General features: G+C 43.3%; 1 protein-coding gene across 10 annotated transcripts in view; it reads left to right on the top strand.

The window, feature by feature from the left end:
- Positions 1-26,770, top strand: part of GADL1 (GAD like acidic amino acid decarboxylase 1) — a 194,519-nt gene that overhangs the window by 48,980 nt on the left and 118,769 nt on the right. For all 10 annotated transcript variants that reach the window (XM_086365635.1, XM_086365632.1, XM_086365633.1 and 7 more), the window contains 7 exons: positions 2,106-2,212; positions 2,898-3,013; positions 8,634-8,713; positions 8,836-8,890; positions 13,686-13,802; positions 18,998-19,062; positions 19,360-19,441. In XM_086365635.1, coding sequence (XP_086221761.1) covers positions 2,106-2,212; positions 2,898-3,013; positions 8,634-8,713; positions 8,836-8,890; positions 13,686-13,802; positions 18,998-19,062; positions 19,360-19,441 — 622 coding nt within the window. The remainder of the gene's footprint in view (positions 1-2,105; positions 2,213-2,897; positions 3,014-8,633; positions 8,714-8,835; positions 8,891-13,685; positions 13,803-18,997; positions 19,063-19,359; positions 19,442-26,770) is intronic.

The following is a 26,770-nucleotide window of genomic DNA, read 5'->3' as shown; positions in this document are numbered from 1 at the left end:
AGGGCATCTGACATTCCCTGGTCGGGAGGCGCAGGCCCACCTGCAGTGGAGGGAGAAGGAGGAGAAAGTCCAGGGAAGTCTGGGGGCCATGGAGGAGCGTGTGTCCAGAGTCCCGTGTTGTTGAGTGTTTAAGACAAAGACTGACAAATATCCCCTGGATTAACAACCTGGGTGTCATGGGTGACTTCTGTCAGATGATTTTTTGTAGAATATTCAAGACAGATACCAGGTTACAATGGGTAGAAGAGATAAGTGGTAGGAAAGATAGTAAAATTACACAATTCGTGACCCTTTCCTTGTAAGTCCTGGGATTTTTCTAACTCCTCATCTGGGTTCTTTTACTGAAATATTTAGAGGCTTTTGAAGTATTAAATTGCTGAACAGGCCCCTCAAAATCTCACTAAGCCATGAGCACATTCTGTATCACCCCCTCCTCCACCTCCAGGTTTATAGTTGAGCTAGTTTCCAAAGCAGAGAAGGCAATGGCACCCCACTCCAGTACTCTTGCCTGGAAAATCCCGTGGACGGAGGAGCCTGGTAGGCTGCAGTCCATGGGGTTGCTCAGAGTCGGACATGACTGAGCGATTTCATTTTCACTTTTCACTTTCATGCATTGGAGAAGGAAGTGGCAACCCACTCCGGTGTTCTTGCCTGGAGAATCCCAGGGACTGGGGAGCCTGGTGGGCTGCCATCTATGGGGTCGCACAGAGTCAGACACGACTGAAGTGACTTAGCAGTAGCAGCAGCAGTAGTTTCCAAAGACAAATTTAATAGTAATTTTTTCATACTATAAAGGAAATAATTATTTCCCTTTTATGTGTAATATGTTTTTTTTTACATATGTCCCCATTTTTCACACTTTTAGTATGTGTTAGTTTCCTAAACATGGTTGAAAATAGAACCTAAATTGTTGAAAAATGATGTAATGTCTGTAGAGTGCTTGGCACGTAGGGAGGTGATACACAATAGGTGTTCTTTTTCCCTTCTTTACCAAAGTTTTTTTTTTTCTTCTAGATGTTAGCATAATTGCATTAAATTCCGTGACTATAAATTTAAATGTGTCTGTTTAGCTTACTTTAGCTTACTTATTTAGAGTACACATTTACTCAGATTCAATTTAGTGTAATCACAGAATTGTTGGAGAAGGAGATGATACACAGTAGTCATCCTCCAGCTTTCTGGAGAAAGAAAGAAGTGTTACAAAACGACCTGGTAACTGTCTCAGGCTGGACTTCCTGGGCAGCTGCTCTAGATGGAGCTTAGTGGGCAGGGTGTTTATTAAGGGAAACCCTTAGGGTCTCTGTGGGTGCTGGAGGGGAAGAAAACAGCTGGGCAGAGTTAGGAGTCAAGCCACCGTGCAGGCTCTGAGACCCCACCAGCTGACTCCATGGATCTCTGGAGCTACCCTGGCCCTGCAGGGTGTTCTGGAGCCGGGACCACGTGGCCAGGCCTAGTTGGTCCTCCAGATGGACCTGTCATCAGGTGTGGATGACCACAGGACGTGCCTAAACGGGTTAACTTAGCAATGCTCCCTGCTGACAGCATTCCAACCCTCAGCCACAAACCTTCACAGCAGGGATCCAGGTAGCACTTTACAGTCAAATTGCCACACTGTAAGAGATGTCCATAGTGCTGTTGCCGTTTGTACCAACACCGGAGTGTGGTGGAGGAAACCCAGGCTCTACAGCTGGCTGCTAGGGTAGCTCATGGTAGTAGCCTAATAAACCTGGTTGCCACGACAATGGTTTTTCTTTAACCAATCTCCAAAACAGCATCCAAAGAGCAAAATGGCCACTACTCATGGCTAATACAAAGACTACAGATGCACTGCTTTGATCTCTCCCAATGGAAGCAAAAGTTTTCTGTAAATTAAGACTTCGAAGTAGCTAATGTCCCTAGCGCACCAGCTCCCGGCATTTGTCCAGCCATGACCAGCACTGTCACAGTCTCTGTGTATTTCTTCATTTCTGAAGGATTCATTTCCAAAGGCTCTACCCACACTTCAGCAGCCACTTGGTTTAATAAAACTATGTGCATTTCTTGGGACTCCATAGGGATGGTTTGACTCTAGCCATACAAGTGAAGTGTTTTTTATATCTGTCTAGTTATACGTATGAGGTGTCTCCAGTGTTTCTGTTGGTAGAAGAAGCGGTTCTGAAGAAAATGATTGAATTTATTGGCTGGAAAGAAGGAGATGGAATATTTAACCCAGGTAAGTACAATTAGTTATTGCCTCCATTAAAGCATCTGCAATTTTATTCCTGCCTTAATATGAGGAACAACTCCCTGCAGATTTCCACATGACATGAAGTTAGGTATGAATCATGCTACTTGGGGAGGATCAAGTTTGTGCCTTTCTCCAGAGTATGATATTTTGTATAAACGCTACAGAAATGACATACCTGCCAACAAGAGAGATGTCTAAAATTTTGGATTTATATCCAACACAAATGAATTGATCTATTGGTGGGAATTTGAAGGGCTATGATATGTTTATCAAGCTTATCAATTCATTTTACTTGAGAAGTTTCCTGAATTGTATTTTGTTTCCCCTACAGTCTTTCTTGGGGACCAGGGAGGAGCACATGCTGTCATTTTATTGATTAAAGACAGAAAGAATATTATTACTATTAACTGTGGAGACATGGATACCAGCCCTACATCCATAGATGGAAGCTTTGAGTTTAGAAAAATTCCAGAATGAGAGACTAGACCAAAACTTCTGGAGCTAGAGATGAGGACGTGTGTAAAAGGAATGGGAGGGGGGTGCTCCCTTGACTTTGACAGTCATTTGTCATTAGACAGGCGTGCCCACAGCCATCCGTGCCCCCCACTGTGGCTGGCGCTCTGGGGACAATGACAGCATGCTATCCATGTTTCCATTTTTGTTTTCACAGGTGGTTCAGTGTCCAATATGTATGCCATGAATTTAGCCAGATACAAGTACTGTCCTGATATTAAGGAAAAGGGGCTGTCTGGCTTGCCAAGATTAATCCTTTTCACATCTGCAGAGGTAAAAAAAAAATTATTTTTGTTATGAGATACAGATTTTCTGAAAATGAACATGTCATGGAAGAGGGCTTGTTGGTTTGAGGGCTCCCAAGGGTGCTTTTTGTCAGTGTGTAAGTCATGCACCTATGTACAGCATCGTATTTAATTCCAAAAGAAATTCTGATGCATTTGATATTGTAAGCCCTGGCCACCCTCTTTTGTATATCACCTTTTATTCAAGATTTATAGTCTGGAACGTTATTGGAGAAAAGAGAAGACTTAATTTCAAAGTGCCACCTCTTTCTGTGAATCTCTGCTTTGAGTGTCTTATTTATTAGAATTTAGGTGATTGCTGCTGATCTCAGCTCTGTCTTCTGCTCACATTTCCTTGTGAAACTGATTGCGTTGAGTGGCTAACACGAGGGCCCTTCTAGGAAAGGGAGCTATTCAGTAACAGTGACGTCACACAGACATACAAGGGGATGTTACCACAACCCCCCTGAAGTGAGAGGTCAGCCTGTGGGTGGGGGCGCAGGCCCGGGGCTAGGCTGCCTGGGGCCAGTTCCTGTCTCTACTGCCTACTCTCTGAGTGACCTGGGTAAGTTGATGAATCCTGCTGTAACTCAGTTTCCTAATTTATAAAGATGAGTGTATCAGTCAGCTCTGATGTAACAAATTGCTCCTCAACCCAGAAGCATGCAGCTCTAGCCAGACATGCCCCTCCGGTTTGGGGACAGCTGAGCAGTGCTGGGCTTGCCTGGCCCATGGCTGCTCGGGGCGTGGGTGGGCTGGGCTGACAACAGGGATGCTCCCGCAGGCTGGCCCAGCATTGTCATGGCAGCGGTGCAGGTGAAAAACAGCAGAGACACACTGGACCTCTTGAGTTCTGGGCTCAGAACTGGCACTTTGTCGTTTCCCCTTCGCTTTCTTGGTAAAGTGAGTTGCATATAGGAACCCAGATCCAAGAAGTAGGGAAATAGGCTTCACCTCTTAAGGAGACTCTCTGCAAAGCTGCCCGGAGAAGGGACTGGGTGCAGGGGTTGGTGAACAGTCTGGAGCCATAAAAACGACCCAGCATCCACGTGAGCTGTTATCACCAGAGATCGAATGAGTTAGAGCATATAGAGTAGCACCTGGCACATACTAGACAGAAATGGTATATCTTAACAGGAGGAGGAGAGGGCTTTCCAGGTGGCGCTGGTGGTAAAGAACCCACCTGCCAGTGTAGGAGACATAGGAGACACAGGTTCAATCCCTGGGTCAGGAAGATCCCCTGGAGGAGGAAACAGCAGCCCACTCCAGTATTCTTGCCTGGAGAATCCCTTGGGCAGAGGAGCCTGGCGGGTACAGTCGGTGGGGTCGCACAGTCGGACACGACTGAGCACCTTAGCACACATGCTCTCAGGAGGAGAGAACGACCCAGCTACACCAACATGGGGCGCAGCTCAAATGCTGTCTTACTTGGAAAGGATGCTTTTTATTTTTCCTGTTTGTAGTTCCAGTGGGGGCCTCTGTCCATCCCACCACTGCTTTTTCCCCACGTCCCCTCCTGTAGCTCCTGCAGTACTCCTAGGGCTCCTGTCAAACACATGAGATGGGCAAAATCTGACAGTTCTCTGCTAATTCCAACTGAACTTTCCTATATCTATTACTCTCTTCCAAGAGCAGAAGTTATCTTATTATCACAAAAGTGTAATCTGTGCAGGAACCTGACCACCCCCATGTGTTTCCCCTGTCCTGCCTGACCATTGGTCAGCTCAGCACTAAATGCAGAGTGGACATTGAGTTGGGGGCAGCTAGGAGGAGTCATCTCCTCTGAGATTCTGAACTTACCTCCCCAGGCCCTTCCTCACAAGATGTTCTTTCTGTAGCAAAAGAATATTTAGGAATGTGGACTTCTAGGGGAAATGCTTGGTTTCTTGAGATGATGATGTAGTAGAATTTCCTGCCTGGATTCCAACCCTTGATATTTCAGGTGGAGGAACCCTAGCATATCAGAAATGCAGAGTCTCTTCTGCATTTGAATTGCTATGTCCCCACCTAGAAAGGCTGATTAAATAAGGGCCCTGCTATCAGCACAGTGATACTTTTGCCTTTTTTCATTCTTCATTTGGTTTAAAAGGTACCAGAGGAACATCCCTGGCTGTCTGGTGGTTAAGACTCTGTGCTTCCACTGAAGGGGAGTGGATTCAGACCCTGGTCAGGGAACTAAGATCCTGCATGTCATGTGGCATGGCCAAAAATAAATAAATTAGTTAAGAATAAATAAATAAAATGTACCAGAGTTCTTTTATGGAATAATTGCCCTGGAAGTGGGGAAGAAATTCTGTGGAAGACTAGAATGAAGATGATGCCTGGGGAAGACCAGTAACACAGGTGTAGCTGGCAAATTGGGCGTGAAAAGAAATGGAAACTTTGTGGAGTTGTGAAACCAAGAGCTGAGTATTTTTTAAAATCTCTGTTGGAGATGTGTGTGCGAAAAGAGGCAAAATATATGCTTTGGCTAACATGCCAGCAGAAGATGAAGCCAGAAAACCAAACTCGACCTGTGTCTTGGTTTGCTCAGGCTGCTCTAGCAAAATATAGAACCTGTGGCCCAAACAACAGACATGTATTTCTCAACAAATCTGGAGGCTGGGACCTCCAAGACCAAGGTGCTGGTAGATTAGCGTCTGAGCCTTGCCAGAGGGGAGCCAAAGAAAAGGGAACTTTTGGAGAAAAATAATTAAAGTAAAAAACATTTGTAGCTTGATTAGCAGTTAGATATGAACGCTAGTGTTAAAGATCCCACCTGCCAATGCAGGAGATGTAAGAGATGTGGGTTCGATCCTTGGAGAAGGGCATGGCAGCCCGCTCCAGTATTCTTGCCTGGAGAATCCCATGGACAGAGGAGCCTGGCGGGCTGCAGTCCATGGGGTCACAAAGAGTTGGACACGACTGAAGCGACTTAGCACATGGGAATTCCTTAAATTTAGAGAAATCTTAGTTTTGTCGTTCAAATCATTTGGGAAATCAGCATGAAGTAGTGAATATTGTCTGCCACTCAAAAGCGAGGAGGAAGGAAGCTCTTTTCACTCCCAGGCCAGCAACCAGCTGTCCTGGTTCCTCTCCAGCAGGGCCCAGGCTGGGGTGAGGCAGTGAGGGGACTAGAGTACACGTCTCAAGGTCACACCTTCTTAAATTTTGCACTGGAGGTGCCTCACCCACTCCACCCGCTTTGTGGCCCTGCTCTCTCGTGAGGCTGCCCCAGGCTCAGGACCATCGCAGGCACTGACGGGGTGAGCAGGTGCTTTCCAGGGTGTCTCCAGGATCCCGGCTCTGCCTCTTTAGGAATCGAGCCAGCTGTGTGCTCTTGGAGAAGTCCCTATACTTTCTTTTCTTCATTTCCTAAGGCATGACATTCACAACCCTGCTCTCCCCACCACCTGAAGCTAATCCGAGCACTGCAGTAGTCAGCATGTTAGGACAGGACTCCTAGTGTCCACAACACAGCCCATGAGCACAGAAAACTGCAGTGCTCTGAGAAAATCAAGGTCACAGAGGAAAGCTTTTCTGGAACCAGGAGTGAAAATTTCCATGCAGTTCTGTCTTTCATGTGGGCACTGGCTGTCTTGTCTTTATAGAAATAAATGCCTGCTGAGAATCGTGCACCTTCTGTGGGACAGTGAAACCCAGGGTGAGACTGGATCTTAGAAGGACTGACTACTCTTCGAAGGGAGCAGGCATTCTTGTGTCTAAATGCAGCTGTTACTTCTGAACTCCGGCTTCTAGGTTTTTCCTTCCCTTGAAACTATTCGGTATATCTGAAGCATCACCCTTTCCTTTCTTTTCTTTTTTTCCCCCTTCCAAGGTTCTTTTCCTCCTCTGATGTTTTCAGATGTTTAGACTTCAGTTTTTCAGGCTTTGAAAAAAAAATCTGTCCTTATGCATTTGAGGTTGCCATTGGACTCCCAGTTTGCCCAGAGATTCCCAAAAATAGCTCCAGAAGCTGTTCTTATTCTGAGGACAGGTTTTTTATTCAGCAGATCCATTGATTGGGGATATGTTGCTATTTTTCGGGGCAAAGCAGTGTGATTTTCCTTACTGGCAGATGTCAGTGGGGGTAGGCTGCTATTTATCATTATGAAATCAATAGCTGTTTGGTGCCAGAGGCCCCCAGGCTCTGGTGAGAAATAATTCACCTTAGCTGTCACCTAAGCTATGGTGGACTGATGTAGCAAGTAGAGAATTAACTATGTTTTCATGTACATTATTACTCTTCACTATGCATGTGTTTTTGTAGCAACCTGAAATGAATGCATCCTACAGGCATTTCGAATGTGTCCTATTCGATATTTGGAAATTAATTTTTTTAGGATGATGTCATTTCTCCTGATGGTGTTACTTCGGCATGTATTTTTATAGAGTTAAAAAAAGAGCTCTCCATAAAACTCTCTTGACAAAAGAGGGAAAAAATTACCACATTTGAGGGAATATATCAAGTTAAGTGTGAAGGCATGACTACTCCTTTAATGTATTCATACCTACAAATTAAATTACTAAGGTTTTTTTGGTACAATAATGTCCTTTAGCCCCTTCAGTTTTTCTGGCGTGAAAAAGAATTAACTGACCACCTGTCCACATTGATGTATAAAGAGAAACATCTCCAGTGTTTGAGTGCTAATTATTTTATTGGATTTATGTAGGAAAAAAGGCCCAACAACCCAGAGTATACACTGCTATTTGCCAATAAGAAATAGACAAGACCTAATTCCAAAGCCAGCTCTTAGCCTCATTCCTGCCAGGGCTACATCGCATAGGATTTCTGTAAGTGAGTGTTACTTCTTAAGATTTTATTTTGTTTATTTACTTTTTGGCTGCACCATGCGGCATTTGGGATCTTAGTTCTCCAGCCAGAAATTGAACCTGTGCCCCCTGCACAGAGTCTTAACCACCGGACCACCAGGAAAATCCCAAACTTATTACTTTCCTTATTATGATTTTAGCCACATTCCCTCGTGTCTAATTTCTGTCTCATAGTCCGTATTAAACGAGACTAGTCAAGTATCTGATCAGCATGTATAACTCATTGTTCGCTCTTGAAAACGGCTTCTCTGTGGTCTGTGATTACAGTTTTTGAGACAGAGTCTTGATCGCCCCTTAGAGGGTTTTTGAGTCAGCAGTGGATTAGATTCTGTTTCCATTAATACTGAGTTTTATTAGAAGCATCAAGAGAAACTTTTCCTCAGTGTTACGGAAAACAACAACCTTCAGTGGCCAAGTTTGTTCATGCACCAGGCTCTGTGCCAACTGTTTACACGTATTAACCATTTTAACTCCATGACAAGCAGATGGAGGAGGACCCATATAGCCACTTTATAGATTAGCAAATTGAGGCTTGGAGAGCATGCATTCTTTGCTCAAGGGCCCATATCTGTAGGGGAAAACCTGGAATTAAATCTTGGTTTCTCGGATCCCAGGGGAAGTCAGTGTTTTTAACCACCATACTGCAGAGCTCAGTTGAATGCTTTTTATGTTTTAAGGCAATACGATTCCAGAGATTGGGCTCAGCCGTGTGACGCACACCCATGTAGCTAATAAGCAGTACCTTTTTCATGCCGTGTATCCGTGTCTCTCTCTCCCCCTCGCCTCTTTGAATGTAGTGTCATTACTCCATGAAGAAGTCTGCTTCCTTTCTTGGAATTGGTACTGAGAATGTGTGCTTTGTGAAGACAGATGGAAGGTAACGGGGACAGGATCCAGAAGCCTGGCCGGGGCGGTGGCGGGGGGATCGATACCATTTACAAAGCTGTCCCACGTCTGTTCACTGCTGAGTGTGACTGTGTCACAAATCTGTTCTCTCAGAGGTAAGATGATACCTGAGGAGCTGGAGAAGCACGTGCAGGAGGCCAAGAAAGAGGTGCGTGGGCAAGGAGAGGGAGGGAGGGGAAACGTGCACGTGTCTGGGCATGAAGGAGAGGATGCGGGGCAGCGGCCAGTCGCCTGTCTGTGTGTCGGGGAGAGAGGTCCTCTTAGGGTGGACGGAGGGAGCTCATCTACAGAGGTGCTGTGTCTGGTGCTTGCTCTGCGTGTTCTGTGGAGCTTCTCGAATGTGCTCATTCCCAGGGGGCTGGAGCCTATTGAAACACTGATGTCACTCTGTACCAGGTCCTTGCCTAGAATAAGCTTCACAACCTTGTTCTGGCCTCTCTTGCTGCTGTATAACTCCTGACGCTGAGGATGCTTCAGGCCAAACCAGTTACCTCCAGGCTGCATTCAGGGTAGTTTCTGACTTCTTGAACAAACGATCCTCCTGAATTGTTTCCATGTGAAGCCCATCCGTAACCATCACCCCCGTTGGGTCTGAGCCTAGTATTTCTGTTCTGGCAGACTGTCCTCTCTTCCTTGGCTTCCTAGAATGTTTGAAAGCTGGCCTGCCCATTGCTGGGGGAGGCAAGGCATGGCCCTGGTGACCTGCTGTACTGCAGCAAAGCCTGGCCCCGATATCTGCTTTATTTTTAAGCCTGACATCAGCCATCTTTCTTCTTGGGCCAAATGACTGATGGATTAGGTACAGCCATTTCCATGCATCCTTCCCATCCCCTGGAAGCCCCACAGCCAGCGAAGCTTCAGACCCTTCTCCCATCTCTTTCCAATAGGCAGCCACTGCGTCAGGTGTGTTCGGATTTTGAGCTTTGATAGAAGTTTCTCTGTCCTCAGAGGGCTTCATACTGAGGGATGGGTTCTTTTATTTTTATTTTTAAAATTTTAACATTATATTTCTGTTTTTCTGTTCTTGTACTCTTTATAATTTTTTAACTTCTCCAGAATTCACCTTATCTGGAGCATGCTCGAGCACTGTATTTGGTTTGAAATTCTCTATGTAAACATTCTGCTTTTATTGCAGATGTACTGGCTTCTGGTGTGTGTCCTTAGATTTATATTTTTAAAACATTCCATTGACAAATGGATTTGATAGTTGTCTTGTGGTAGAGGTTATCCGATTTCTTTATCCTCTTGAGTAAAATTCTACATTGAAACCTGTTCTTTCTGCTGTGGACTACAGATGTCACCTTTAGTTTTATCTATTTAAAAAAAATCTAATTGTATCTTTTTCTACAGAAGCTCCTATCAAAAGGAACTTATGTTGTTAATGCTTGTTGGCGGGGAATATTGACTCCGCTCTTTGTATGGTTCATATGATTCCTTCCTTCCATCCTTCCTTCACCCTTCCCTTTCTTTCTTTCTTTCTCTTTTTTTCTTTCTTGAATTTTCAAACTTTTCATTATGGAAAATTTTAAATATATATAAACCTAATATAATGAGATTACACATACAGGTCATGCAAATTTCACCATCATTAACTTCTGCTCCCATTCCCTCCCACTGGATCATTCTGAAGCATATCCTATACATTATGATATCTACAAATAATTCAGTATATCTGTAAAAGATACTTTCTCTTAAAACAAAAAAAAAAACCCACAACACACTTATAAGAAAGAATAAGCTCTTAACATTATCCAGTATTCACTCATTAGATTTTCTCCCATTGTCCTTTATAAAAACTAGCTGGTGGTCTGAATAAGGATTCCTATAAAGCCCACGTGTTGCATTTGGTTGATTTATCACATAAATGCTTTCCCACCCACAGCCTTCTTTTCCTTTATCTCCCCTGCAAGTGATCCACTGGAGAAACCAAGTCCTTTCTCCTGTAGAGTTTTCCAGATGGTAGATTTTGTCGATTCCATTGAGAATTTGACTTTAAGTGCTCCTATACCTCCCCATCTGTTTTCTATATTTTCTGTTTGGCTGTTAGATATTGAGACTTGGGGAGATTCAGGTTGGAATTTTTACCAAGAAGCCTTCATGGGTGGCATTTTGCCCTTTAGTCAGCAAACGTCTTGGGCCCCTTTGGGATAACATTATTAGTCCATCTATCACAGAACTGCATCAGCCTCTCACCTCGTGGACCTCGCTGCCATTTGTCCTCATTGTCTGGACCCACTATTTCACTAGTGATGTCCTAGCTAATTGTCTCATCCCTTCTTCATTTAGTGGCAGGCCTACTATTATAAACAGTTTTGCTCCTTCATCCCTATTTAGTTACCCTAAGGAACAGTTTGAACAAGCCAAGACAGGATCAATATTTTATTTTCCCGCTTATTTACCAATTTTCACAATAGTGAGTGAATTACCAAACATCCTGAAAGATAGCCAAACAGTTTTTTCTTTTTAAAGTATCATGAAGAACTCATCTTCTAACATACTGGATGGATTTTATTCCACAGCAGTCATCATTATTTTCATCGTTCAAATTTCTGTTTGTTTTGACAACTAAAGTCCATGAAAGGGGCATATCTGAAGCTGAAAACTTGAAACGGGAAGTGTTTAAAAAGTAAGAATTGCTTTAGGCACATTTGAAAGAAGGGCAACAGGGTTAGAGTTGGTCTGTCTTGGTCTCCTTTCATCAGTTGAACTTGAGCTTGTATTCACTGAGGACCGATCTTGCATCCATTCTGAGATCTTCATATCTCATGACTAGTTTCTTTTTCTCAGTTCTTCAGACCTAGTTTTTTTTTTGTTGTTGTTTTAAACTTTTAATTAGTGCTGTTACAGAGGTATTAGATAGTACATCAACTCTGTTTTTCTTCTGGGATTCAATTCCCTGACCAACCACAATCAATTTTTTTAATTGATTGAGCTGTGACCTTTACCCTGATGCCATTATAAAGATGGTGAAAGCCACAGAAGCAGCAGAGGTTCTAAAGTGCTTATTTTAAAAAAAGAAGACTAAGATGATCGCTGAATAAGTGGAGGTATTTTTGTGTATGAGCATTTGAAATGACAAACTTTGTTAGAGAATTCAGCTGATTGGCAACACACAATCAATATTATTTCCACTGAGTTTTCTCATTAATAGCATGAGATATGAGAAAGGGGAAAAACATAGAAGGTTAAATCCAGATTACAAAAGTTTAATTTCTGGGTCTTGTATTTGTAGCTAGATTGTTAAAAGGGTGAGGAAAACTCATTAATGGGCTATAATAGCTATCACAGATATTTTTCACAATTGTCAGGATGTCATAGAGTTTATAAGGAAAGCCCCAGCATTAAAGACACCTTCAATGGTTTTAGTAAATTACTTTTTCTGTTGCTTTCAATGACTGATGTAAATTTGGTCGCATTTCATTTAGGTCACGGGCATGATAAAGGCATAATCCGTTGGTAGTTGATTACAGGACAGAAGCCCTGAAGCCCGTGGTTCCCAGGGGCTCTGTCAGCCACAGGCCCTGCTCCCAAGAGGCTCAGTGGGCTGGGTTCCACGGGTCACGGCCACCTCCCCACCCGGCAGGTGGATCCGCTGTGTACCATCACCGTGATTCCTCTGCATTTCAGCCTGGAGATGGGGGTTAAGCATCCTTATTCTAGATGACCTCCATCTAGAAGCCAGGAAGTCACATCTTTCTGTCAAAGGTCAGCTAAATTGGAATGAATCTGGTTCAAGCAGAACACCCCTGTTGTTAAATGGGACATAAAATATATTATAAGAACAAGTGTCTTTCAAGACAAAATTGAGGGGAAAAGGACTCATCCTAAAATGACTTTGACAAGTAAGCATCGTTGTCCCTGACTCCTGGTGCTCTGGATCAGGATTCTACTTTCGCTCCCCACCCCCATCTTTGTCTGCAGATTTTCCCCTCAAGGCACTTCCCCACAGAGAAGCACACCCCTGCCAGCACGTTGGGATGGCTCTGTCTGGAAATAGCCTCCTGTGCTCTCTTCTTCATGGCTGCCATAAAACCTCTTATGGGGCCAGGACGCCTGCTGGGCTCGCTTGGCGGGAGTTAGCATTCCTGTTCCCACATTCTTCCTTTCCTCCCGTTTCTCACGGTACCTGCTCCCTCTGCAAGATGCAGCTGTGGGCTAGATGAGGAATTATCGTGGCAGAAAGACACAGGTCCTCTTCTCCAGCACATTCTAATAATTTTCTCTATCACGGCTCTCATTTGGGGAGTGCATCCCAGTGAGGTTACTGTATCCCCTCTGTCACCAGATTTGTCCCCAGCACATCCCTTGCCTTGTAGCTCCCAGGTGACCAGCAGACAGGCCTGGGAGGCCTGCCCCTGGGGCTGTGGTCTGTCTCCCAGGCCTGTTCCTTCTTGTTTTGGAGCTGCTAAGGGGGTCTCCCTGGGAGGGAATTAGGAACCACAGAGCAAGCCATTTTGCAATGGGAGTTCAACTTATTCACTTTCTTTCTTTTTTTAATTTATTTATTTACTTGGCAGCACCAAATCTTAGTTGCTAGCTTATTTACTTTCTATCTGGGAAAGCTAGAGAAGACTTAAGAAAGAAAATGAGAGTAGAGAGAATAAGAAGGCATGTGGAGTTGGGACAAAGGAGTCTATTATCATGGCATTTTCTGTTTTCTTAAGCTGTTTGTATGCCAGCCCACTCCAGTATTCTTGCCTGGAGAATCCCATGGACAGAGGAGCCTGGCCGGCTATGGTCCACAGGGTTGCAAAGAGTCAGACACAACTGAAGTGACTTACCATATCAGGCAGAGGCCATGTGATGGAAAAATGTAAACACACTCACTGAATGAATGTTTGTCTCCAAAGAAACCACATAAATGTCCAGATGTATAACTGTGCCACGGATTCTGTGGTGATGATGACGATCCTTGAACTCTGACGTGTGGGTGCTTCTCACAGGGCGCAGCTCCGTTCCTTGTGTGTGCCACGTCTGGTACCACCGTGCTGGGGGCCTTCGATCCTCTGGATGAGATAGCGGACATCTGCGAGAGGCACGGCCTCTGGCTCCATGTAGACGTAAGTTCACCCCTGTGTGCCCGTCTGTTAAACTGTGTAGCCTTTCTGCAGCTTTGGTGGGAAGTTTTTCATACTCTCAGGAGCTAGATATGAGCTCTCCAACTATTTGTATCTAAATGTACATATATTTCCAATTGGGACTTCCTAGGTGGCTCAGTGGTAAAGAATCCACCTGCCAATGCAGGAGACACAAGAGATGTGTGTCCTCCTGATCCCTGGGTCGGTAAGATCCCCCGGAGAAGGCAAATGGCAGCCCACCCCAGTATTCTTGCCTGAAAAAGTCCACGGAGAGAGGAGCCTGGTGGGCTGCAGTCTATAGGGATGCAAAGAGTCAGATACGACTGAGCCACTGAGCGCAAGCAAGAATATTTCCGATTAGGGAGATAAACATGTCATATCCTGTTAGGTAATAAGGAAGAAGCTACCCAAGACTCGATGGGTATTTTGTCTTAGTTTTCCAGGTTTCCTCTTATTTCCTCTTCTCTCCTGGATAATTTCCTTGGATCTACTGTCATTAAGACAGCACAGTATGGGGGACCCCTTCCACACTGTGGAGTCGAGAGGCTGATTTAGGATTCAAACCTGCCTCCTCTTCATTGTGACCCCAGCTCGTTGGGTTTTGGTTTCATTTGTAAAGAGGGAAATAAATGCCTGTTGTGGTCCGTAAAGGAAGGCAATGGCCCCCCACTCCAGTACTCTTGCCTGGAAAATCCCATGGACGGAGGAGCCTGGTAGGCTGCAGTCCATGGGGTCGCTAAGAGTCGGGAACAACTGAGCGACTTCACTTTCACTTTTCACTTTCATGCATTGGAGAAGGAAATGGCAACCCACTCCAGTGTTCTTGCCTGGAGAATCCCAGGGACGGGGGAGCCTGGTGGGCTGCCGTCTCTGGGGTCGCACAGAGTCGGACACGACTGAAAGCGACTTAGCAGCAGCAGCTCTAATGTTCTGTGATTCCAGTCAGTTGGAAAATGCCAAAAGCTGCATAGGTGTACTGCATGCCATAATTAAAACAGCTTTTATCTGGGTCTATCATAGATAGCTATTGGAGAGTGACTGGGATAATATATATTCTTTATAATTTTCTAACTTAAAGGGTTGTCCTTTTTGTGTGATTAGTTCTGTAGGTCCTGGGGTTGCTCATAATATAGTTTTCCTTAATTAAAAGTAACTTAAAATTCTACTTATTCAGGGTTAAAAAATTGAGTTTAGCTGGTTAAGAATGCTTGTTGAGCTTTCTGACTTTGTTTGTGGATGACACCAGTAGTTAATTAGTTTGATTCAACCTGGTAGAAAGAACCATTGAACCTGAAGATGAGACTTCAGGAAACTCTCCTCCAGTGAGTTCATACCTTCCTTATCAGACAATGAAAGGACAATATTTTTGACTCACTGAACATTCATTTGGGGCATACACCTACACCTAATTTTGTAGTTTGGATGATTGAAAGTAAGGTTTCTATGATATAATATCAAAAGAACTTTTTAGCAACTCAAAGCTTTCATTGAATGTATACTACTATTTGGTAAAAGCAGCAGAAGTCATCTGAAGCTCTCTAGAGTTACAGGCTTGATTAGTATGCAAATGGCAATATGTCAGGTAAATTATTTGTGACTTCTTTCAATGAGATTGTAGGGTTTGTATCTGTTCACATTTCAACTTACATGTTACTGATTTTTACAGACTTAGAAGTATAATAATACATTATGTCCTGAAAGATAATATGAAGTGAGTACTTTTGTGACTGTGGAAATAGGGGCAAAATCAAATATATGAGCAGTTATACTTAAACATTCTACTCTCATAAAAGAAACATCAAATATGGATTATATAGTTTATGTAAAACAGAGTAACTACAGCACTTTCCAAATTGGGAATGATGTTAAGAGATTTATGGGGCTTAGAGAGAATTGTGATTGATAAGATGTGAATGAAAACCTCTCTAGATTTTTTAAAAACCAGAGGTTGAATTTTTTAAGAAAACCCTTTTATAAGGAAATATTTGAACCATGAAAATTGTTCTGTTTGCATGTTTGTAGTATTAGATTAAATTTGACAACTGTTTGTGTGACTTATTAAAGAAATTGGCTCTAACACTGAGACAATACTCACCCTCTAATATTACAGACATCATTCTGTTAATGAACATTTAAAAAATTTTATTTATTTTTTGGCTGTGCTGGGTCTCTGTTGCTATCCATGGGCTTTCTCTAGTTGTGGCAACTGGGGCTCCTCTTCATTGCTGTCTGCAGGCTTCTCATTGCAGCGGCTTCTCCTGTTGCAGAGCACAGGCTGTAGGCACAAGGGCTCAATAGCTGGGGCGCACGGGCTTAGCTGCTCCACATCTGTGGGATCTTCCCAGACCAGAGACTGAACCCAAGTCCTCTGAAGTCTTAACCATTAGACCACCAGGGAAGTCCCATTGAACAAATTCTATGCAGGAACATGTAACTTTTCTTGAAGAAACTTTCTATACCAAGTTTATTAATTTGAAAGATAAAAAAATTAATAACATTACAGTGATAACTTTGGCCTGTTTGAAGTTTTCTAGAGGGTATTTTAAAGATCCTTTAAAATATTTAAAACTGGTATTTACTTGGGTTTCTTTTTAAAAATGAAATCAAGATTGCTTGTTCTGCATTTTCCTTAAAACCAAGTTGGCCAGCATGTATACTGTATCTTATTATTTTGAAAATATTTTTTTTACATCTTTAATATACCTAATTGGTATATTGATGTCATATTTTTTTCTTTCTCAGCAGCCCACAAAAAAATGGTTCCCTTACATCTGATAGTGTCCGAAATTTAGTTAATCACAATGCATTTTTAAACAACTGAATAAGAAAAACCTTAGTCATGTTGAAAGTTTTGGCTGTGAGAGCCAGGGTTATTGCAGCCTCTGCCTGAGACCAGGATTTCAGGGCTAGTCCAGCTCTTCTCTGAAGCAGAGGCTGCGGCCACTGCAAATCCTCACGCTCCCAGCCACACTTCCTGTGGCGTCTCACCCGCGTTCCATCCCAAGTCCTCGTCCTGGAGAAGATGGCTAACACTACACTGAAAATCCGGGGCTCTTAGGAGCTGCCGTCTTTCCATTCCACCCTGCCTCCACTTCCCTCTCAAGATTAGCCCTACAATTTAAGATTATTAACTAGTTACTTAAAGAGAAAAACAGAGGCAAACGGTCCCCGTGGCTCCTAACTCAGAGGTCCGTAGTGACATCCATTGGTTTCATGCTGTGGTGAGCTTTGGAATGAGGAAGTTACAGAGGGAAGCCAGTATAAGGAGGATGCTGGCATCGGGGTGTTGTGTTTCTCCTTAGTTCTTCTGAGGAATGTATTTGTGGCTTAGCTGTTTCTAACCCTGCCAATACTGTGCTGTGCTGAGTTGCTCAGCCATGTCCAACTCTTTGAGACACCATGGACTGTAGCCCATCAAATTCCTCTGTCCATGGGGATTCTCCAGGCAAGAATACTGGAGTGAGTTGCCGTGCCCTCCTCCAGGAGATCTTCCCAACCCAGGGATCGAACTCAGGTCTCCCACATTGCAAGTGGATTCTTTACTGTCTGAGCCAGCAGGGAAGCCCCCAACCATGCCTAAGCACCCTGTAAACCAGTGAACTGATGCCTTGAAAGAGCTCCTGAGATTTTAAAACTGTAGCCCAGCTCACTAAGATGGGCAGAACATTGCTTCTTGAGGAGGAAGAAGAGGCAGAGGGCAGTGGAGGAGGCAGCAGGGAGGGCAGCTGTATGAGTTGGGCAGAAAGGGTGAGGGTACTGGGTGTGGCTGAGTCTTCCCGATTAACCCTTCCCCTAGTTGCCACTGGTAGGTTCTCAAGAAGTTAAAGAATAAGAGAATTGAGAAAAGCAGGCAACTTAGAGTTTAGGGTGTATACGAGAAGTAAAAAGAACCTAAAATGGAAGTGATTTTCATGTTTGAGAGGGTCAAGTTCTTAAAATCCAGGCCTGGGGGGCCTCAATTAGTAGGTTCAGATCAAGTTTTCCCAGAGCCTGAGGGCAGTTGCCTCCACAGCTCAGCCTGGGTCACACATGGTCCATCATGAATGACGGTGGGAGACAAGGGCAGGGACAAGGGGGCTTGACTGACAATCCTGATCATCAGTCCCTTATCTGGGAATCTTGAGGATGTGCCTGTGTACCAGTTTTGGCCCACAAACCTTTGGGAACTTCTGGGGTCATTGGAGAGTTTAGTCCAGGCAAGCAGGGCTGGAATGTGAGGCAGTCGAGGTTCCTTAGGGTTCATTGGGCAGATAATTGTTTCAAGCAAAGAAGAGGAGAGCTGACAATAAGGAGAGGAAAGGAAATCCCAGAGTCAGTAAGCCTGGAGGGGAGGGAGGAAGAATCAGTGTGAGAAATAAGAACTTCAGCTTGGTACTTGAAAACTTAATGAGACATTCACTCCCAGGGTCATGTAAGAGCCCAACTCTGCAAGTGAGCCCCTCCTTGAAGGGTGCAGCCTGGGTGACTCTCTCTCCTGCCCCTGGCCAGCCTTGAACGGGAAGGCTGCTCTTGCAGCCACTCTTTGCTGTCCACCAGTGAGCTCAGCTTTTGCAATGCTCTGAGAACCTGGAGACCTCTCATTTCCTTCCTCCTCCACATCCATGGTGCACAGTCTTGCCGTTTCTTTCCATACGATATTGGGCTCTTTCTTAACTTTTGTTGGAGTTGTCAACATTGAAGGACTATTGTGTACTTTAGATTCTAAGATTTTAGAGCATGTGGACTGTGTCTTTTGTCCACAGGCAACTCAACGAGTTACTTACCAGTCTTTTTATAATGTGGGGATTTAATTCCTAAGCATCAGTGGAGACCCTTCTGTTGCAATGAGGTTCAGATCACCTGAGCACAGCTGGTGATCAAAATTTCCCAGAGTCCATTGGGAACTCAAACCAGGGCTCTGTGACACCCTAGAGGGGTGGGATGGGGTGGGATGGGGTGGGAGGTGGGCGGGAGGTTCAAGAGGAAGGGAACATCTGAGTACCTATGGCTGATCCATGTTGATGTATGGTAGAAACCAATTATCCTTCAATTAAAAATAAATAATTTAAAAAAATAAATAAATAAAAATTCCTAGACTCCATATTGGTTGAAACTGACTTACAGTATCAAATGACAACTGGCTGGTGAACAAATACCACTGAAATAATGCAGTTTGGGTTGTATCACTGTCTCAACAGGCTTCTTGGGGTGGCTCAGCCTTGATGTCCAGGAAGCACCGCAGGCTCCTGCAGGGTATCCACAGGTAAGTGTAGTTTCCCAGGCCCGGTGCCTTTTCTTCAGGCAAGGGGATCTCTCTGGACTTTGCCCCCTTAGGTGACATTTTGATAATAGGCCCAAAACTAAGTAATTGTTTTGCTTTAAAAAAAAAAAAAAATCTCCAAACAACAAACTCCCCAAACCACTCACACCAGGAGTCCTCTGGAGCGCTGACTTGGCCGTGAATACTGAATGTGCCTGCAGTGGGTCATAGCATTCTTCCCACCAGAAGAAGCTGAGTCTCCCCTCCTTACCCTGCTTTTTCCTCTGTTTAACGTAACAGAGCTGATTCTGTGGCGTGGAACCCACACAAAATGTTGATGGCTGGGATTCAGTGCTGCGCTTTCCTCGTCAAAGACAAATCTGTGAGTTTTCCTCTTGTGGCCTTTGGGCTTGGAGGGGGGTGGATTACCAGATTTGCATTTTTGCTTGTGTTTTGTGCCTGGGGCCAGAGGTAGATGACAGTCTTTGGTAAGTGTCGATGGCATCAAATGGAAAGATGAATGGGCCCAGATAAAAGATGGAGTACTTCAGCTCAGGTAACCTGTATTTGATTTAGGTGTTATATAATCTCATTAGTTATAGCTAAATGGTCTCCCTTACTCTCTTTGGGGTTGTATTTTAAAGCTCAGTTTTAAACATTGCCAAATTTTTTTTTTCCCCTTGATTAAGTCCAGGATTTAAGTTATCTTGAAACTTCTCTTCCCTGAGAAAGGGAAGCAGATGTGTGTCACACATTAAATTGAATGCCTAATATGCTTAGCTGGGGCTTAGCAGCCCATTTTTATGGGAAGACATTGGTTCAGGGCTGATCTCAAACCCTGATTTACTAGAGGATTGCCTGTCTCAAGCGATTGGTACTTAGCCTCTGTTGGAACGCTGGGGAGTGCTGGAGACTGGTCTGGATCGCTGTGAGGCAAGCAGGCTGAGGTTCCTCTTGGTTAGAGGTGAAAACCCTCTGCTTTCTGTGGGTTAAATAAGGATCCTTGTGGGCTGTGGCCCAGGCTGGGAAGTGCTGCCTCATTCTTAGAAATGCCGCCTCAAGATCTGCGTGCAGCATGTGGGTGATCTTTCTCAGCCATCTGTTTACATCTTTTTCTTAGGGGACTCCCTTTGCCAACGCTAAAGTCATTTTCTCTTTTTAAGGAATTTTATTTCAAACAACAACCATATTTAAAATCTGAAATCTCATCTTGTCTGTGTCACAACTTTCTTTAAGAAAATATTTTGTGGTATTTGTATATCAATGAGTGCCCTTTGTGTTTTGAGATGACCAGAGAGAATGCTCATCAGAAACTATGAACAGATTCTGCATCTTGGGAATATGAATCTATTCCTTCATGTTTTATTAGGTTGGCTACTCTGGACTGTGTTCAATGCCATTTAATTTTTATTAACTTAAGTTTTTAAATAGTAGAGTGACTGCATGTTATAACTGGAAGGTGGTGTAAGATTGCTATACTATTTATGAGCCAAAGAATATATTCAACTTGCCTACAATTACATATATAGGACATGAAAAAGTTAGGAGTAAATCAGGTTCCTGTGGTCCAGATATAAGAACAAAAATACTATGCCGAGCATCCTTCAAGTTCCAGGCACTTTGCATCTGCTTTCTCCTCATCCAGTCGTCTGGATGACTTCTTTATCGTTAGTGTGATGCTCTCAGGAGTGGAAAATGTAAACCCCCAATTTTATGACTCTTCTTTTAAATAACTTTCTAGCTTTCATAAATTTTTCTTGTTGAATGATATTTGGAGTGATTTAGCCAAGAACTGATTTACATTCATGTCCTTGAGGCAGTTTAAAATTTTCTGGATCATCTAACTCTATAACAGTGGTTAAAATATTTTTGCCGAAGAATTCATTCCTAGATCTCAATGTAAACTATAGTCCCCATGTCTGCTCACATGGCAGGGATTAAGAGGTTAGGAAAATTGTGTTCACGGTGCAGAGAATGCAGCACTTTCAAAAGTTGCCCTTTTTTGATGAAAGACTGTTTGCAAATTAACTGGAGTGCAGAGTTGAGCTGGGAGGTATGAGAGACGACCATCCGCTTGAGTTCTGTGCTGGGAGTTTTCTCCCCATTTTGTTCCTGGTTTCTGCCTCTGTTGTTCTCTCGTACTTTCATCTGTTCTCCCACCACCAGCTGCTTCCTACACAGATCAGGCACAACACTGCTGCTGGGCTTAGAAACAGATGTGTTCCCCATAGTCAAAGGGCATATGATGTCACAGAGGAGACGGTGAGCAAAGTGTGCCTGCCTGTTGAATTGTTTGATTACTAATTTGGTAAGTGCTCTGAAGGCTGCATCGGACATAGTTAATTATGTATTCACCAGCCATCATGATCTCCCTTCTGTCTCCTGATGCTCATCTAACCAGCCCCCCTGACAGCTAAGAGTCACCCTATGACACAGATATGATGAGGAGAAAATGGGAAACAAATGTTTTGGTTTCTGAGAGAGTTGGTATACACAAGAGGAGAGCCTTCTCTCCCCTTTTCTACCATGAATGCAGAAACTGTGTTGTATCAGACCATGATGTAGGGAGCTCCCACAGCCACTTTGTAGCCATGAGGTGATGACCCTAAATTAAAAAGTGATAAGTACAGAAGAGCAGAGCAGAAAAGGGGAAAGCTTTGGTCTTGGGTGACATTGTATTCACTTTGGAAATGCCCACTTCCAGACTTTTTGTGATATGAGGTACAAGTAAGTATCCTTATTGCGATTATTAATAATAAAACTTCTTCCACCAGGTAATCTATTACTTGAAGCTGAATGTCCTGGTATCTGAGACAGAAAACAGTATGTTACTCATGCAGATCTGAGAAGTTCCAGAGGGAAGGAACAGTGTATGCAAAGTCTTTAAGAAATGAGGGTCCTTTTTTTTTCTTCTTAATTTTAAAAACTGAAAGAGGTTCATTGAACAATGAATAATTCTAAGATTGGCATGAGATAAGACCAAAAGATTAGGCAGTGGATGGATCATGCAAGGTCTTAGAAGCCATTTGAACAATTTTAGATTCAATGTTTAGAACAGTGAAAGAATTTTAAAAACAAGGAGTAATCAGGAAAGATTTCCATTTAAGACAGGAATTGGAAGGGAACAGAATTGATACAAGAAGAGAAAAGGCTTGCAGTACCCAAACAAGAGCTGATGGTAGGGTAGATGGGGAAATGTGATAAAATTCAAGATGTATTTCAGCTACCAACTAGACCCGGCTAAAGAGAAGATGCTAGAAGGAAATATCTTAGCTTCAGCATAGGCTATGTTACATTTGAGATGCCGGTGAGGGATGCAAATGAAGGTGTCATGTAGGCAGCTGACACATGGATTCAAAGCTTGGAAAAGAGTTCTGGACTGGAAAACTAAATTAGGGATTGTTGAATGTAGGTGATGCTTGAGATCAGAGTGGAAGGGCTTGCCTTAGGGGGAGCTTTGGAGTGAGAAGAAGATGGAGATCTCAGACCTGAAAAACTTCAGAATCTGAGTTTGGAATAGAAGAAGAGGAACCCACAGTGAGAGAAATTTGAGCTGGAGTGGCCAGGGAGACAATAGGAGGACTAGGAAAGGATGATGATAACAGACTGGAGAGAAGCACATTAGGAAGAGAGCAGCTGGAGTGTTACTTCCTTGGAGAAGACTCCCTGACTCACCTGTGTAACCTCTCCATTACGCCTTCTCAGACCCCATTCCCTTCCTCTGAAGTGCTTGTCACATTTGTGATTATGATTTCTCAAGTCTTTAACATTCCCTCCCCTAGGATGTAAGCTGTATGTGGACAGGGACCAAGTCATTATAATTCACTACTGTACCCCGTATGCTGAGCAAGTCCTCCCAGAACGAGGAAAAAATTAAAATTCACTGAAAAAAAAAGAGAATAATTCAGTAAATTTAAAATCCTCAACAATGTCTGCCTTCATGTCAACAGTAACTAGGAGTTTCCAACATCTCCCCTACCCCCAATTATGCCTTCTGAGCGCTGTGAGATAATGGCGATTATAACGACAGCTGATGAGCTTGGTCCTAACCCAAGGGACTTCCCTTGTAGCTCAGTCGGTAAATAGTCTGCCTGCAGTGCAGGAGACCAGGGTTCCATCTCTGGGTTGGGAAGATTCCCTGGAGAAGGAAATGGCAACCCACTCCAGTGTTCTTGCCTGGAGAATCCCATGGACAGAGGAGTCTGGCAGGCTACAGTCCATCGGGTGGCAAAAGTTGGACACGACCTAGCAACTAAACCACCACCACCCAACCCAAGGCTTGAGCGCACCTCCAGCAGGTAATTGACAAATAGCGATTTTAATTTGGACTTACTTCTCCAGCTAATGGAAGGGGGTAATTCCAGTTAAAGAAAACAACAAATTACTTAGTGAACATACTTCTGCTAAGGGAAAAACTGATTCCCTGATTTGTACCCTCAGAGCCGTAACATTCACAGTGCTGCTTTCCTGATTGACTGGCTTGTGGTGTTTGCATTTTTAATTTCCTGCATCCGTAAAGGAAACTGCCTCCGAAACAAAGCAGAGCTGTTTCTGTCCAAGTTGTACTATCACTAGCACTCTGCATGATAGCGATAAAAAGAAAATCAGGGATTAAAAAAAATCTGTGATTATAAATAGGTTGACTTTAGATGCAAATGCTGGATCTACATGATTGTTTGGAATCAAAGACAATTTTGATGCTTTGATCTAAAATAAAAGGCATATTCTGAGAATCAGATGCATAGATGGAGAAAAATCTTGGTATTGGCTTTTTGATTTTTAGGTTTATTGGAAGAACATTTTAGTGTAAAAAATCTGACAGTTATATGGAGATATAAAACATGATAATCAGATGACTTTTTGACTATGAATTATTCCTATCTGTTTCAACTTATCATTGCCATCCAGTACCAACTCACAAGGACTTCCTGTTTAACCTAGCAGCTATAGATGGTTAAAGGGACATTGTTTTTCTTAAAAAATCTATGTAGATAATAAGGATTTTTTAAATGTCTATTTCTATGTTTATTTCAGAAGTAATTCACATTTATCATAGACCAGAATCAGAAGATTCAGATAGGGAGAAGGATGAAGGAAAAGATGCCCTTTACAAATATCTGAAGATGCATATTTTGTTATGCATACTGAAATATTTAGATGTGGGTCTTCCCAGGTAGCACTAGTGGTAAAGAACCCCCCTGCCAAAGCCTGAGATGTAAGAGACACAGTTTGATCCCTAAGTCAGGAAAATCCCCTGGAGAAGGACTTGGCAACCCACTCCAGTATTCTTGCCTGGAGAATCCCATGGACAGAGGAGCCTGGTGGGCTACAGTCCATAGGGTCTCAGAGAGTCGGACACAACTATAAGTGATTTAGCATGCACACATATTTAAATATACACATGTATTTACCTAATATAAAAACATATTTTGATTTTAGCATGCCTGTTCTCTTTCACAAAATTGTGAATATTTCTCCATGTCAATCTGCATTCTGTGCATTTTCCATAGCTGCACAGTGTTCTATCATTTTGATATCTGATAATTAACCTGACTACCTCCTTACCACTGACCAACGAGATTGTTTTGCTTTGGAGCTAATACAGATATGACTGCTTGCTTTGAGGCTAAATCTTTGTGCATATTCTCTGTTTCCCCCTACAAATAGATTCCTAGAAGTCAAAGAGTTGTGATCATCTTTCATGATGTTTTCTTATACTTCGTTTCCTAATTCTCCTTCTAAAAAATAGCTTGCTTTCTCCCTAGCAGAGTATGAGCAGGCATGTGTGTCTGTGTGTTAGCCTTTGACATCGCAAGAGGTTTTAGCTTCATTGATTTGATAGACAAGACATTTGTACACCCATACTTACAGACACATAACCATTTTCCTTCTCATTTTATGCAGTGATGTACTGTACCTCCTTCTCGGGGATCTTTAGCTGGAAATATTGACATGCAGTGCTGGGTTTCCTAGGTTTCAGATGTGAGGCCTTGGAGGTAGGCTTCCAGTTCTTTTCCTTTCAACTTCAGTCTGCAAGAAGTGCAAGATGATCCTAGTTTTTCTTTAGAAAGAGAAATAGCAGGAAGAAGAGGGGCAGGAAATCCATTCAGAACACACATTCATCGGCTTCTCAGGTGGCACAGTGGTAAAGAACCGCCTGCCAATGCAGGAGACACAGGAGACACGGGTTTGATCCCTGGGTCGGGAATATCCCCTGGAGACGGCAATGGCAACCCACTCCAGTATTCTTGCTGGGGAAATTCCATGGACAGAGGACTCTGGCGGGCTACGGTGCATGGAGATGCAAAGAGCTGGACATGACTGAGCGGCTGAGCACACACACTCACTGAAGGCATGTTGTGGGCCCAGCACTGCTACGAAGGCAGAAAAAAACGGAAAAGGAGACAAATCCCACCTCCCAGTGTGGTTCCCAAGGAAGGCAGGAATTTTTCACGTGATATGACATCTGAGAAATGTGCTCTCTCTCAGACCAATTTCAGTTTCTATTCTGAATGATCTTTGATATTGCAAAGGACTGGTATTATATGCCATTAAAAAAAATTGGACAAGAAAAGAAAAAAGGGAGAGAATGTGATTTATCAGAGAAACTAGAAAAAACTGTCTGCCTTTGCGTGGATCTCTTCTTCAGCTCTGATTCTGCTTCATGGAGTTCCTATGGAAGTGCCTTAAATAGTTTGAAAATACTGAGCAATCTGATCATCAAATAATTTTTTTTCTCATGCCAGAGAACACTAACACTTACCCTGCACATGTACATTATACGCTTCTGTGAAATGACAGCCCCTTAGCTAATGAAGCAGGAAAGGGGAAAGGTGGGTGTTTAAAGCTGATTGGAAATAAAGAAGCATTTGACTGGCAGGAGGGACTTCGGTCTCCTGGGCTTGAGGTTGCTGAAATCATTCTTCAGATCTGGGAGACTGTTGCCTGAGCTGAGAGAATTCTTCAACTTTTCAGCAAGGTTGAGAACTCCTTAACACCAGCAGAGTTCTTCAAATTTATGGTCGGTAAATAGACCTTTCTCTTTTCAATTGCAGAGTTTTCTTTAATTATAATGAAAAAAGTTAATTTTTTTCATGAGGCTTTTGGCAATTTATGCATACATGTGTATCTATGTATGTGTCACATTTTAAAAACCTCACATGGTATTAATAGTCATGACAAACACCCCCATCATGTCTGCTTCCCTTCCCCACAAAGTCAGGACAGATAATAATTCATGTTAGAATTGCATGTGTTTAAAATCCATCATATCTTTTTCCACTGAGCAAACAAATAAAATTGGGTTTTAGGATTTATTGGGTTCGTATTGCAATTGTCATTAATTTTAACAAGGGGATTTGTAGTATGTTTTAGAATTATGCCTCAAGGAACCTAGTTCCCTGGTGAACCGTAGCCCTGAGGGATGTGTTCGTGCCTGACCAGGATTGTACTATCTGATTCCATCCGTAGTTGACATCTGTCATGAATGGGCACAAGTCCCAACAGAGAGCTTAAATCTTGGTCTTGGAATCATCTGTATGGTGTGTGCGTGCTAAGTCGCTTCAGCCGTGTCCAACTCTTTGTGACCCTGTGGACTGTAGCCCACCAGGCTCCTCTGTCCATGGATTCTCCAGGCAAGAATACTGGAGTGGCTTGTCATTCCCTTCTCCAGGTGATCTTCCCAACCCAGGGACTGAATCTGCATTTCTTA

This window comes from Bos grunniens, chromosome 22 (genome assembly GCF_055505025.1).
Source record: "Bos grunniens cultivar Pamir isolate PY7600 chromosome 22, Bosgru_T2T1.0, whole genome shotgun sequence".
Lineage (NCBI taxonomy): Eukaryota > Metazoa > Chordata > Mammalia > Artiodactyla > Bovidae > Bos > Bos grunniens.
This window is presented reverse-complemented; position numbering and strand designations above follow the sequence as displayed.